Source organism: Cricetulus griseus, chromosome 3 (genome assembly GCF_003668045.3).
Source record: "Cricetulus griseus strain 17A/GY chromosome 3, alternate assembly CriGri-PICRH-1.0, whole genome shotgun sequence".
Classification (NCBI taxonomy): domain Eukaryota; kingdom Metazoa; phylum Chordata; class Mammalia; order Rodentia; family Cricetidae; genus Cricetulus; species Cricetulus griseus.
Genome location: NC_048596.1, coordinates 91,854,576 through 91,870,024, shown reverse-complemented (window position 1 = coordinate 91,870,024; position 15,449 = coordinate 91,854,576). Strand labels below are relative to the sequence as shown.

General features: G+C 41.0%; 1 protein-coding gene and 1 pseudogene across 1 annotated transcript; both read right to left on the bottom strand.

Moving 5' to 3' along the window:
* Positions 1-577: 577 nt before the first annotated feature.
* LOC100771748 (olfactory receptor 10A3) lies at positions 578-1,552 on the bottom strand. Its single transcript, XM_027410339.1, has one exon. It carries the CDS (start codon positions 1,520-1,522, stop codon positions 578-580), a length of 945 nt encoding a protein of 314 aa, XP_027266140.1. The 5' UTR covers positions 1,523-1,552.
* A 5,914-nt stretch (positions 1,553-7,466) lies between these two features.
* Positions 7,467-9,808, bottom strand: LOC100774456 (annotated as a pseudogene).
* Between the last annotated feature and the right edge of the window lie 5,641 nt (positions 9,809-15,449).

Here is a 15,449-nt window from a genome sequence, read left to right as displayed (position 1 = left end):
TCTCTCTCTCTCTCTCTCTCTCTCTCTCTCTCTATATATATATATATATATATATATATATATATATATATATATCACAGTATTCTGGAGCACATGTACCCCAGGATGATCTTGAATTCTGGGGTTCCCTGCATTTACCCTCCACATACTGGAATTAACCACATGTGCCACTTCACTTGGCATCTATAATACCTATTAAAGTGTGTAAATACACAATAATTCATCTCCTCAGTATCCTTGAGGAATCTATCACATAAAAATAAAATAACAAGCACATGAACATAAGGAATTAGATGTTTACTGAAGCATCGTCTTAATGACAATATTCTAGAAATGACCTGTATGTCAAGAACAGAAGGTGGATCAATAAACTGTGAATCGTGTGTTATGAAACATACACTTCTTAAAAACAATTGACTACAGTATTAAAAGAAAAGGATAATGTGATGTATTTGAAAGCATGGAGATATCAAGAAAAAAAATTCTCTAACCAGAAAACATACTCTATTTTCACCACCTTCAAAATCCATATAAAGTTCAATAGCGTGACAGAAAAACACCAAATTCCCCCAACAAATCAAGCTGTGTGTAAAACCACTTTTCTTCGCCACAATTTCACCACAGCTTTTTTCATCTCTTTGTTTCTCAAGCTGTAGATAAGTGGATTGAGCAGAGGAGTAAGCAGGGTGTAAGCCAATGACATCAGTTTCTTGGTGTCTGGTGAGTACCTGGATTTGGGCTGTAGATAGGTTATACTGGCAGTGCCATAGAAGAGGGTGACAGATGTGAGATGAGAGGCACATGTGGAAAAGGCCTTCTGTCTCCCTGTAGAGGATGGCATCTTCAAGATGGTGAAGAGAATTCGGGTGTAAGACAAGAGAATCAACAGGAAGGGGACCATGACAATCAAAATGGTGCCTGTGAAGGCATAGACTTCAAACAGGAACGTGTCTGCACATGCAAGCTCTAGCACTGGAGGAGTCTCACAGAAGAGATGGTTAATTTCCCTGTGGCCACAGTAGGGGAAGCTAAACACCCATGAAGTCTGCAGAGTAGTCATCATGGTACCTGAGATCCATGAGAACATAGCCAGTTTCATGAAGACACTTTTGTTCATAATCACTGGGTAAGACAGAGGATGGCAGATTGCAGCAAATCGGTCATAAGCCATTGCCCCCAAGAGAAAACACTCAGTCATACCAAACAGAAGAATGAAATACATCTGTACAAAACAGCCCCCAAAGGAAATGGTTGCTTTCTCAGTGGTCAGGACCACCAGCATTTCAGGTGTGATGACTGTGCTAAAACAGAGGTCCACTAAAGATAAATTCTGCAGGAACAAGTACATGGGGATGTGCAGGCTCTGGTCCAGGAAGATGATGGTAATAATGAGAGTATTTCCCATCAGGGTCACCAGATAAACAACCAAGAAAGTCCCAAACATCTGCCCTTGAAGTTCAGGATAGTTAGAAAACCCCAAGAGGATGAATTCAACTGCAGAGCTATGATTTTGCCTCCTCATTACAATAGTAGAGCCTTGTGTTGGTCTTAAGAACACAATACATAAATGAAGTCACAGAGAAGGAGCTGAGTTCAAATTTGGACATCTTGGCAGAAGTTGTAAAGACATACCCATTTTGACAGAGGTTCAGACTGTCTGTTTTAAAGAATGGCCAATAAGTTGTAACAATGAATCTTTAAAATGCAAATGAACATGTTACAAAACTTTGGCTACCAAATCATTTAGCAAATATAAAACAGCTGGTGAAATACTCCAATGGTAAAAAGCACTTGCCACACAGCCTGACTTCAGTTCCATCCCTGAAACCCACATTAAAAAAAAAAAAAGGCTTGATATAGAAGCACTCATCTGTAATCCTAACACTCCTATGACAAGATGGAAGGCAAAGCCAAGTGAAATACCTATAAGCTTTCAGGCCAGCTAGCCCAGAGTGCAGGAGGCAACAAAAACCAAATAAACTCTCCTTAATATGGTGGAAAAAGAAAACCAATTCCTAGAAGTCCTCTGATCTCCACAAGCTCTCCATGGCATATGTACATCCATATTTACACACACACACACACACACACACACACACACACACACACACACACACACACAATATAAGTTTAAAGCTAAAAATGAAATAATAGAATAATGGTCTTTGGCTAGGTAGAAACGTTTTGCTCAGTAGAAAAAATTAGTAAACCCATTCTTAGAACATACACAAGATTTGTGTTACCCTGGTGCAGGCATATCTGTGTTGATTTTAATTGTGTACTCATATATGAATTTTAAATAAAGTTTCAAATTGGACAAATAGTACAAAAATACAGACAAATTAAAACTATGATAATTTTAAATGTAAATATATAGGTAAATATTTATTATAAATACCAAAGTAAAAACATACTTTGTTAAACATGAAAAGCAAAACCATATATATATATATATATATATTATATATATATATAATATATATGAACAAAAATAACATATTCCAAAAAAGTTGATTTGTAGATAAATTGACCTCAGGTGAACATAAGTCAAATGATTTCCAAAATATTGGTTTGGGTCTGGTCCAAATGTATTGAAATTGTCCCCAATGAGAAATTTTAGGAAACCAATTTCCTACCATTGGTTCTTGCAATCAGAAAGTGACTTTTAGGATTACAGAAAATGTCGTATCTGGCATTGTAATTCTGTGACTCACTAGCTCCATTTGAAAGAAAATACAGCCATACTGTGGAGTTTGTGTCACTCACTCACTGGTTGAGCACCCACTGTCAGAGAAACCTAAGCCATGCAGAAGACATCCCAAGCCACACTGCATTCACACCACCCAGGCATCTAACTCCAATCACTGGCTTTATCATTTTGCCAGAGCAGTCACCACCAATGGAAATAATCCACATCTATTTATGCTTAATGCCTAGTTCTTCCCTCTAGAATACAAACTGAATGATAACAAGAATTTTGTTCTATACTTTGTGTTGTTCTCAGAACAGAAAAGAAGTGACCACATACATATTAGATAAATGTGGCTAAGTTGACATTTAATGAATCCATGAATGGATAAATACTTAAATTAAGAAAACCCAGACTCTACCCTCAATGACTACTGGTCTACAGGGAAGATAATGAAAAAACAAGAGAACAAAGAAGAGGCTGCATTTACTGTCTGACTTTTCCAGAAGCTTGAGTCTGCTATGGGGTGCGAGCACCAACGGTTTAGTAATGAGTCCTGACTCTGCCACAAACCCCAATCTTGGGCCTGTGTATCTCGATGCATGAAGATCCACATCTGTATGTCAGAAATGCCCCTGGGTAGCCCTTCTGGCTCTGACTTGGGCTGCCACTCCAGTCAGATGAGGCCTAGACTGAGGTCAGTGGAATAATAGAAGTTAGGCAGCAAACCAACATGAAATTATTGATTCTCTATGGCCAGCCAATCTTATGTAGAGCTCTTTTCCTCCCCTCGACAAGGCTCCCTAGACAAGGCTCACCACCCTCCCTGCACTACCTAGACCAACTGCCCCTGCTCCCAGCTTTCTCCCCCTGTCAATACTCACACACCTTAAGAACCAGAAACCCACAAACACTTCCCAGATCCCTGCCTCCATTCAAGATCCTCTGTTCCTTCTCGTCATTACATGCAGCCCTGATGACTTCCCATCTATATTCTGTTCCTCCATCAAAACAGCTCCATGCTTCCTCCCAACACCTTCCGGCCTCCCCTGGTTCACAGAATAAAATGTTCATTTATCCGGCATCACGTAAGGAAACCCGGGTGATAATAACTGTTTTAGAAACATAAATGAGGAGAATGTTCCTTCCACATGGAGGTGAGGGTGATTAGCCATCACTGAATCATGACAAGATGTGAAGGGTGGAAGGGCCAGTGAATAGCGAAAGAAAGCATAGTGAGGCAGACCTGCCACTCTAGTACTAGAATACTGAGTACTAGAATAGAGGACGCTGGCCTTATTTAAGGCTTTAGAAAAACACATAACTACGGTATGGGACATGACTTAGGAAAGCCAGAGGACAGAATTGCATAACAAACGGAAAACACATGATAGCTTGGGTTCAGATTATTAGGACATTTACACACAGTAAAAACCAACTGATTCACTAAATATGACCATGATGATACACTAAAACCAAACACCTAGGGGTAGGGAGATGGCTCAGTGGGTAGCTTGCTTGCTGTTCAAGCATAAGAACCTGAGTTTGGATGCTGCTCCCAGCAGCCACTTGAAATACCTGGGTCTATGTAGTTGTACACATCTATAACACCAGCACTGGGGTATGGGGAGACAGGCAGATCCCAAGACTCACTTCTCAGTCAGTGTAGCTGAAACAGCAAGCTCAAGATCCTGTGTGACTCTGTCTTTAAAAAAATAAGGTAAATATCTTGGCACAGTGGTGCATGACTTTAATCCAGCACCCAGAAAGCAGAGGCAGGTGAGTCTCTGAACTCAAGCCCAGCCTGGTATAGTATAGTATAGTAAGTTCTAGGCCATCAGGGCTACACAGTTAGCCCTGTCTCAAAGAAGAAAATGAGTAAGGTAGAGAATCACAGAAGAAGCCACCCAATGTCGGCGTCCAAATGTAAGTGTATCACACACACACACACACACACACACACACACACACACACACCAATACCAAATGTCTACACTAACTATAATAATACATTATTGATATCAATAAATTTATAAAATAAGAAAAATAATCTCAGCAGAAAAATATCATCTTTAACTAAAAGACAAAGTTACATATTATATCCATTTCTAATGAATAAAACAAATTAAGTTGTAATATAAGATAATATAGAGAGTATCTTATTTAAATTGACAAACATAAGTGGGATGTAAAGAAAATTTATGAAATAAATCTAATACCTTCCTGAGGTATAAGGACTGGACCTGAATGCCCCATCTCGTCTCTTTAATATGAAATGGCTGGTGCTAACTTGGCTAACTCACAGCAGGTTTCACTGGCTTTAGCATTAACTTTCCTTACCACCTTGAGCAAATAGCTCTCTTTAAGAGTTCATCTTTCTACAAAATTGGCCATGGCCACCTCAGCTCCACACCTTTGTGAGCTGATGACTTGTGCAGGCTTGCCCTTAGAGCTCCAGCTATTATCTAGACCCTTGTGTGAAGAAGAAAGCCAGAGCAACTGAGCTTCATATTTAACAAGTACCTCCAAAGCCAGTATAATTGAAATGTGATCCCACTGACAGGAGCGGGAAGGTGGAAGCCACTGACAGGAACTCAAGCATAATCTTTAGCTCCTAACTTATCAACTGATGTTCCCCCTACTGGGTCAGATGTTTGACCTCTTATCTAAAAAGCATTCCCATCTGTACAATTTGCTGAATGAGCACATTGATTTTATAACATTGTGTGCTCTGGGAGAAGCCTTCTCTCTGGAGAGCTTACACGCCCTCTGTGGAGATCAGAAAACACCATGGTGCAAACTAGTTGCACCCCTCTTCCAGGCTTCTACGGGGATTAATAAACATGTCTTCACACTAGAGATTTAATTTCACCATTGTCTCCCCAATTAAGAAAATTAAAGTGGAGATTCAATGAATGCCAAGAAATAGGACTAAGAAAGGAGAAGTGAGAGCAAGCTGATCCAGGGGAGGTGCGGATCAGAGGTGGACATCTTGTGTGACGTTAGAAATATGTGAAGTTCCTTTATGGAAAACATGGTTATCATCATCAAATTTTCTAGAAAGACTTTAGGAACATAAAAATGTGGGCTGTACAAAGGATACAATACACTCTGATGACACCTTATGGAAGGCCTCACCATCTAGGGGAACAGAAAGGATATGTGATAGGTAGGGTTTTAGTTGGGGGGGTAGTAGGGGAAGAGGGGAGGGAGAGGGAACTGGGATTGTCATGTAAAACAATCTTGCTTCTAACTCAAATTTAAAAAATCTGCAGAAAAAAATAAAAGAAATAATAAAAAATAAAATGTGGGCTGTACACTGAGCCTCATTCTCAGTACTCTGAACAATTATAAATCTTTCCATCCACCACTTGCAGAGCAAGAAACTTCACTGGCCAACTTGAGAGCAACCCAGGCCTATAAATGCAAGCATAAAAATTTTAAAGACAAATTCACAGCATGAACATTTAGCAAAATAGCACTGACAGATTTTGTTGTAGGGCCTATGACCTTCCCAGCCATGTGCTTTATAACAGGATTTAATTCTTCCTAAAGGAATACAGATTCGAATGACAGACATTCATCCCATAAATACATTAGCAGCAAAACCTTCCCAGCAGAGTCCTTCCTCTACTCAAGTCAAGAAAGGTTGTACCTTGAGCAGGAAGACATGTTCTATCAATCCTGTCAACTTCAGATGTTTCTGCTTCTTGCCAAAAGCTGGCTATGCCTGCTCACAGAGCCCTGAAAACAGACCCAAATGGTGACAGATAGCCTCTGTCTTCCAGATCCTTTGCTATTCTCTACACTTAGCTGGTGAGGACCTTTAATATGGAAGACAACTGGGAAAGCCTAACTGAAACCCACCAATTCATTTGGATCTACATGTTGCTTTCAGAGAGCAACATTTTAATGGTTTTCATAAAGTTAACCTACTTAAAAGCTCATTGCCTTCCTCCTTCCTGTAGGCTGAAGTACCAGTCTTGACAGGGGAGTCCATGTGCACTTGCTGACAGGAGACTACACAGCCCGCATTATTTGGACACTGTTAGTTTCAGGTACTCTCTGAATGATGGAAAGGCTTTCCTGAAGACAGACATGTCTAGACTGCAAAGACATGTGTGTATACATAACCAGGTGACTAACCTTGGCTTCCATTGAAAGTGCTTTTCTGGGCCTTTTCTTCTACCAGTCACTGTCCTCTGACCTATGACTGCTTCTTTACCTGCCCCCTCAACACCTGCTGAGATGGGGAAACAGTATCTTAACTCTCAGTGGCCAGAAGGTATTACTTTCTGTCTTTGTTTTTTTTATATAATGAATTACAGTCACTGAATATTGGCACTGCTGTGCTGCAATTCTCTCTGTGAAATGCATACCTTATAACAGTGCATAATATGTGGTCAACAGTGGGGATGGCTGGGGTCAAGTCACGTTGGCTGGAGGAAAAAGTGGAACAATGTGAGATAAACATGGTTTGTATAAAGAAAAGGCCAGGCTGACTCAGGCATAAACACATCTACCAAATTACTATGTAACTAAAGAACAGGTATCAGAAGCTGGCCCTTTCCTCTCCAATCATTACTTAAAAATAAGACAGACACATGCCTTGTCTCCAGTCCATCTCAAAGAATTCATTTGGATATTCTTCAGTAAGTGCTTTAGCTATTCCCGCTCAGTCCACTTTTGACAGTGGGCTGGAAAGATCAAGAAGCATTCCACATCATGAGTTGGTTTTGTGTTTTCCCAATGCATGGCCCATCCAAAGCAGTTTTCTTTATTTGTGTGTGGAGAGAGACTCATCTGCTGAGTAAACAACACTGCTCATTCTACAGTCGTCCATCCTCATGGAGTCTGTGAGATCATCATCAGAGTCGTCCTCCTCCTCCTCTTCCTCCTCATCCTGTGCTGAGGAACTGGAGGTGGGCCCTTTGCAGGTCTTCAGGTGTCGAGTGAGATGGTACTTGGTTAGATAAGCCTTTGTACATTTCTCACAGACATAATCTCACCTTCCTTCATGGGAATTAAGATGCTTCTTCAAATGGTTTGTTCTCAAGAACAGTTTATCACACTTCGGACACTTGATCTGGCATTCTTGTGTGTGGATAAGCACATGCTGTTTGAGGTCCTGCCTCTGCATGAACAGCTTGTCACAGTAATCACATGTGAGATTCTTCTCTCCTGTATGGACGACCATGTGTGACTCCAGGTGAGCCTTCTGGACTTGTCACACAAAGTACACCTATAATTCTTCTGACCTGTATGTATTTTAAGGTGTGTCCATAGGTTGCTTGGATCACTAAAAGCCTTGCTACAAAAGTCACATTTGTGGGGCTTCATGCCCATATGACCCATAAAGTGAACATGGAGCTTGGAAGGAGAGATAAAAGCCTGGGGGCACATGGAACACTTCCACTTCCTTTCCTTGCTGTGGCTTGGCCTATGACTGCTGCTGTGGCCCTGGCCAAGGAGATGGCCATGGATGTGGCTGGTTAGATGAGCTTTGAACTCTGAATAGGAATTACACTCCTTTTCACAATTACAGAGGTGTACATCTGGGTGCTCAGGAACACCCATCTGTTGGGCATAATCCTGGCTATAATAGAAAAGCAGCTCATTTTCAGGAAGGATGTCTTGTGAGTACAGAAATAGATTTTTCCATCATGGGGATAAGCCACCAAATTCTGTTCTTCACAGTCCCTGGCTTTGCGCACAAACATCATCCAATTACACTCATTTTCATCAGTTGTAATGATGCAGAATTGTAGGACACAGTTATGGTGTATCTTCCAGTCTTGATTAACTGCCTTGTCTGTCCACTCTGCTACTTCCATGGAGTGGATCTGCTGACCAATTAGAGGCCCAAAGCAAGTTCACACAGGAATGGTTCTGCAGTCCATACACCAATTTCTGTCCCTACAATGGACGGGCAGAAAACAAGTTGCTTGGGGACGGACAGCCTTGCTCTGCTCTCTATTGGTGTGTCAGGAACAAAAGTCACTGGTTCGTGATCAGGGCAGTCTGAGGGGTAAGCTCAGTCACAAAGTATGCACCAAATTGTAAACAAGGTTGCCATGTTTTCCTTGTTTGAATTGGAGTCTTCCATTTGCAGTGAAGGTGGTACAAAAGCCAAGCTGTCTGTGACCTGTCCCCATGGCAACCTCCTGCGTGATGGAAGAGACAGCCACAGGCTCTAGGCTTAGGCCAACTTCATGAAGAGAGACAGATTCTAGGGAGGCAAGATTGTGTGAGGTAGAGAGTGCCACGTTTACAGAGTTGGTGCTCATGGCCACCCTCTGGATGGAGTCACTGAGAGCACTGTCAGACATCCCATTGACCCGATTTGCAATGTGGTCTGTCTCCATGATCACAGGAAGCTCCAAACCATTCCCATGAATGGGGATCACACCACCATGTCTGCTGTTGCTCACAGAATCCACAGAGAGAGTTTCATGACTTCTGGAGCCATTTGGGATTTGCGAATGTTCTACTGCAACACCATACATTGTAAGCTCCTCTGCCATTCCATCTGTAGAGATTAGGCTAGTAACCCTAGAAACATTCTCCATAGTGATTGTTGTGTCCAGTGTCACTTCGTGGCCATCATTAGGATGAAGACTTTGGGCACCATGTGTGTTCACAGAGCGAGAGTCTATTGAAACAACACCTAATTCTAATCCAACATTTCCATTAGCCTGATAGGAATCTAGTGCTGAAGGGCTGCTGTGATCAACATTTATAGAGTTGGGGTGGATGTACTGAGGAGGTGGTCTGTCAGCTAAATAAGATAAAATGCCAGGTAGAATGGTTCTGAAGTAACTGCTCTCTAGGTGAGGATACCGCGGTGGAGGTAGGGTATAGTTTCTTTCAGATAGTCCACACATCACCCCTCGATCTCCAATGCCCATGGGGAGCATCAGGGACAAGGCAGAAGGCAGAGAGCTCAGGGAGGGACCCAGGTTTGGAATTGCCACTGAGAGACCTGGGGCAGGGATAGCACTGTGAGAGGGAGAGGCAGCCAAACCCAGGTGACTTCCTGAGACTGGCAGGGCATTGCTCACAGAGGATGAAGACAGCTGCTCCATCCCCACTGGGCTCAAATTCATGTCATTCATCCTGCGCAGGGGACCGGATCCGACTGGAGCGCGCCGGGCCAGTGTCACGTGCTAGCACATCCCGCCGGCGGCCGCGCCTCCACGGACTGCCCAGCATCTCTGAGGGCCCGCAGCCGTGCATGCTGGGCGGCGCCCGGGGATGTTTTTCCGGAAGTGCTGGCAACCCGGCTGGCGGACCTGAGGGAGCATCGGCCCAGCCGCTAGGATCTTCATCAGGCCGGACCTCGGCCCCGACGTCCTTGCTCGCCCGGACCCCAAGCCCCGCGCTTACAGCTCCCCTAACGTTTCCCGCCCGGCCTCGCCCACTCAGTCTGCCTCCTACGCTAGAACCATTCTTTATTGAGGATCTGGCAACTGTCAAGTCTTCCATGGTCTATTGGATAGCCCCACACCCATGCATATATGGGCATCACTAGCTGAACTTAGTGATCTAAGAACAGACATGAAGTTGAATAGGACATGATGGGGGTGGCATGGAGAGCATTAAAAGGGTAAATGGAGATATATATATATATATATATATATATATATATATATATAATTCTCAAAAACCAAGAACCAATAGATGTAGTTCAGAGTGAACTTTTTGTGGATAAAAAAAAAGTGTTTATGATTATTTTCATACTTGGACCTTACTAACTTAAATTTAAGTTACCTAGGCTAGATATAGTACCTTGAACAAATCATGTAAATTCTCTATTCCTATTATTTTTTAGTGAAATAAAATAATCATATTTATTCTCCTGGGCCCTATATAAGAGTCAGGGGACATGAATGTTAGTTCAAATGACTTGACCAATCAATGGGAACATTGCCTCAGAAGATATAGGGATGAATCAGTCAGGACCTAGCTTTTTTCTAGAACTCAGATGATGTGGCCAAGACATAAATTCTTTTCTCAGTCTGGAGCCTGTGAGCTCCCACTTTCTCAGGTCAGCAGTTTCTATGGGTTTCCCCAGCATGGTCTTAACCCCTTTGCTCATCACTCCTCCCTCTCCACAACTAGATTCCAGGAGTTCAGCTCAGTGCTAAGTTGTAACTCTCTGCTTCTGCTTCCATCAGCTACTGGATGGAAGACTCTATGATGGCATTTAAGGTAGTCATCAATCTTATTATAGAGGAAGGGCATACTTAGAATCTTAGTTGGGGTTCATCCTTGTGGATTCCTGGGAATTTCCCTGGTGTGAGGTTTCTTGTTAAGCCCATAATGGCTCCCTCTATCAAGATATCTCTTTCCTTGCTCTCCTTCTCTGTTCTTCCCCCAAGTCCACCTTCCTGATCCCTCATGTTCTCCTTCCCTCCCCTTCTCCCTTTTATATCCCTACCCTCTCCCTCCATGCTCTCAATTTACCCAGGAGATATTGTCCCTTTCCCCTTCTCAGGGGACCATGTATTTCTCTCTTAGGGTCCTCCTTGTTTCCTAAATTCTCTGGGGTTGTAGATTGTAGGCTGGTTATCTTTTGTTCTATATCTAATATCCAGTTATAAGTGGGTACATACCATGTTTGTGTTTCTGTACCTGTATTACCTCACTCAGGATGGTTTATTCTAGTGCCATCCATTTGCCTGTGAATTTCAAGATGTCATTGTTTTGTTGTTGTTGTTGTTGTTGTTGTTGTTGTTGTTGTTTTTGTTTTTTACCACTGAATAGTATTCCATGGTGTAAATGTACCACATTTTCTTTATCCATTCTTCTGCTGAGGGGCAGCTAGGTTGCTTCCAGGTTCTGGTTATTACAAATAATGCTGCTATGAACATAGTTGAGCAGTTGTCCTTGTGGTATGAGTGTGCATCCTTTGGGTATATGCCAAAGAATAGAAATTGCTGGATCTTAAGGTAGATCAATTCTCATTTTCCTGAGAAACCACCATACTAATTTCCAAAGTAGCTGTACAAGTTTGCATTCCCCCCAGCAATGGAGGAGCACTCCCCTTTCTCCACATTCTCTCCAGCATAAGCTGGCATTGGTTGATGAGAGATGTCATTCTGTAAATATGTCTCTCTTATTGGTTGATGAATAAAACTCTGTTCGCCAATAGGGAAGCAACATAGGCAGGACTAAGAGATAAAGAGGATTCTGGGAAATGTAGTAGAAGTCTCCATGTAATCCCAGGAGAGAACAAATGAGTCTGTCGATTTTTGGAAAGATAAGACCTTGTAGAAATATATGTATTAGTGGTTATGACAGAGCTAGCCAATAAGAAGTCATAGCTAAAGACCAACAACTTTATACTAATATAGTGTCTGTTTCTTTGGGGCAGAGAAGGGCAGCAGGACCTAGCCAGGCCAGAGAAAGTTCACACTACAATTGGTGTTTTTTATTTTAGCCATTCTGAAGGGTGTAAGATGGTATTTCAGAGTTGTTTTGATTTGCATTTCCCTGATGGCTAAGGATGTTGAGCAATTCCTTAAGTTCCTTTCAGCCACTTTAGATTCCTCCACTGAGAATCTCTATTTAGATCTGTACCCCATTTTCAATTGGATTATTTGGCGCTTTGGTGACTAGCTTCTTGAGTTCTTTGTATATTTTGGAGATCAGCCCTCTGTCAGATGTGGGGTTGGTGAAGATCTTTTCCCATTTTGTGGGATGCTGTTTTGTCTTGTTGACTGTGTCCTTTGCCTTACAGAAGCTTCTCAGTTTCAGGAGGTCCCATTTATCAATTGTTGATCTCAGTGTCTGTGCTACTGGTGTTATGTTCGGGAAATGTTTTCTTGTATCAATTCGTTCAAGGGTATGTCCCACTTTCTATTCTAAGAAGTTCAGTGTAGCTGGGTTTATGTTGAGGTATTTGATCCATTTGGACTTAAGTTTTGTGCATGATGATAGATATGGATCTATGCAATCTTCTTCATGTCAGTATCCAGTTATGCCAGCACCATTTGCTGAAGATGCCTTCCTTATTTCATCGTATGATTTTAGCTTCTTTGTCAAAAATCAGGAGTTCAAAAAAAATCAGGTGTTCATAGGTGTGTGGGTTAATATCAGGGTCTTCAATTCGGTTCCATTGGTCCACCTGTCTGTTTTTGTGCCAATACCAAGCTGTCTTCATTACTATAGCTCTGTAGTAGAGTTTGAAGTCAGGGATGGTGATGCCTCCAGAACTTTCTTTCTTTTTTTTGTTTTTTTGTTTTGTTTTGTTTTGTTTTGTTTTCCGAGACAGGGTTTCTCTGTGTAGCTTTGGAGCCTATCTTGGCACTCACTCTGGAGACCAGGCTAGCCTCGAACTCACAGAGATCCGCCTGCCTTTGCCTCCCGAGTGCTGGGATTAAAGGCGTGCACCACCAACACCCGGCTCAGAAGTTTCTTTATAGTACAGGATTGTTTGGGGATGGATTATGATGCTAGGTGAATAATTTTCATAGAGCTGCTCTATAACTTGGCATGATGTCAACCCCAACAGTACCTCCCTGAAAACATTTAACAAAATAATACTCCCTAGCAAAAAGAAAGCATTGTGTCTAAAGGAAGGAGGCTCAACAGTGGCTATGACTCAATACGCTAATGTCCTAGTGTTATATTTAAAAAGTCATCACCAAATCTAGATTGTTTTTTCCATTGTCTTCTAGCAACTTTACATATTTGCATTTTACAACTAAGTTCATTTTTAATGATTTCTTTTATTTTTGGGATTATTATATAATTATCTAGGTTTATGTCTTTGACCTGTGGATGCCTAGTCATTTTAGCATCATCTATTGACAACACTATTCTCCATCAAGTAAATAGCCTTTAATCCACTGTCTAAGATCAATTGACTTGTTTCCTGGGCTTATTTCTAGATCTCCATTCTCCTCCGTTAATTTATTGTTTTACAACTACCACACTGTCTTGATTGTCAAGGTTTTATAGCAAGCCTTGAAGTCAGTCCGCCAGCTTTGTCCTTAAGTATTTTCTTGCATATTCCTGACTTTCTGCTATTCCATATGAACCTCAGTCTTTCAATCTACAAAATCTTAGCTGTATTAATTTAGAATGCATTACATTAATAGGTCAAATTGGAGGAAACTGACATCATAACAATATTTACTCTCCTTTTGTGAGTATGGAATAGCTCTCCATTCATTTAGATCTTTCATTTCAACAGCATTTTGTAGATTTTCTCTCCAAGATCTCATATATATTTCACTAGATTTATGCTTAGGTGATTCTCTTCTTAGTGTTTAAGTAAATGTTGCTGTGTGAGGTCTCTTGTTTTTTTGAGACAAGGGCTTGCTGTGTCAATCATGATGACCTTATCCTTTTAGGCACTGATGATCCTCCCAAATCAGCCTCCCACACAGTTGCACAAGTATGCAACATCTTGCCTGGCTTGTTGTATTTTTTAATTTCAAATTCCAAGTGCATATATAAGAAAGCAATAGACTCTTGCATATTCAGCTTGTATCCTTTAGCTTTAATTATTAGTCATGTATTATCTAATATCACATATAATTAACATGTATAAGTCGCTTAGTCATGTTAGAGAAGTATTTCAAAATAAATTCTTTAGAATTTTCTGCATGGGCAATCGCATCATCTATCAACAAGGATTTCTTGCTTCACTTATTCCCTCTCAATTAGAATAAGATTTCTCTTGCTTGTCTTATTGCATCACTAGGATGTCCATGAATAGGAGTATTAGAGAGGATATGCTTACCTTGTTTCTGGTCATAAGGCATTTAATGTCTCAGAACTATGAATATTGTTCATATGAATACTTTAAGCCACGGGACTTTGTCTTAGTTACTGTTTTATTACTGTGAAAAGACACCATGATCAAAGCAGCTTATAAAAGGAAGCATTTAGTTAGGGGCTTGCTTACAGTTTCAGAGGCTTAGTCCATGAACATGATGGCCACAGACAGACAGGCATGGTGCTGGAGTAGTATCTGAAAGCTTACATCTTATTCCCAAGATGGAGACAGAGAAAGAAAGACTGTGTCCAGTGTGTGCGCTATGAAACCTCAAAGCCCATCTCCAGTGAAACACTTTCTCCAGCAATGCCACACAGCCTATTCTTTCCCAAACAGTTCCATCAAGTGTGAAGCAAACATTCAAATATACAAGCCTACAGGGGCCATTCTCATCAAAACCAGCATAGGCTTTCCTAGATGTTCTTATCAAACCGAGGACATTTTCCCCTACCCCTAATCTCTTAGAAGTTCTTGTTTGTTTTCTTTTTCCCATAGTGATTTGGATCAAACCCAGGATTCACACATGCTGTGCAAGTCTGTTCTCTGAGCTACAGCCTCAGTTGCTGCAAGTTTTTATTGTGAACAAATGTTGGGTTTTGAATTGTATCCTTTCTGCATTTGTTAATATGATCACATAATTTTTCTTCTTCACTCATGGATATGATAGATTGTATTCATTAATTCTGAATATTTATCCAGCCTTAAAATGCCATACCTTGAAAAATCCCACTCAGTTGTGATTTTATACATTATCATGTTCCATTTGCTTCAAAGAAATATTTTATTGAGGTTTTTAAATATTTGTCCATGAAGGATATCATCAATAACATCTTTATAAATAGACTTTTTATTTTAATAGTTAATTCAAAATAAATGACATAAAATTTACCAATTAAACTGTGTAGAGACTCAATATTATTATTCATGGGAAAAATACAAATTAAAACCACAATTAGAATAGTGGGTTCACAG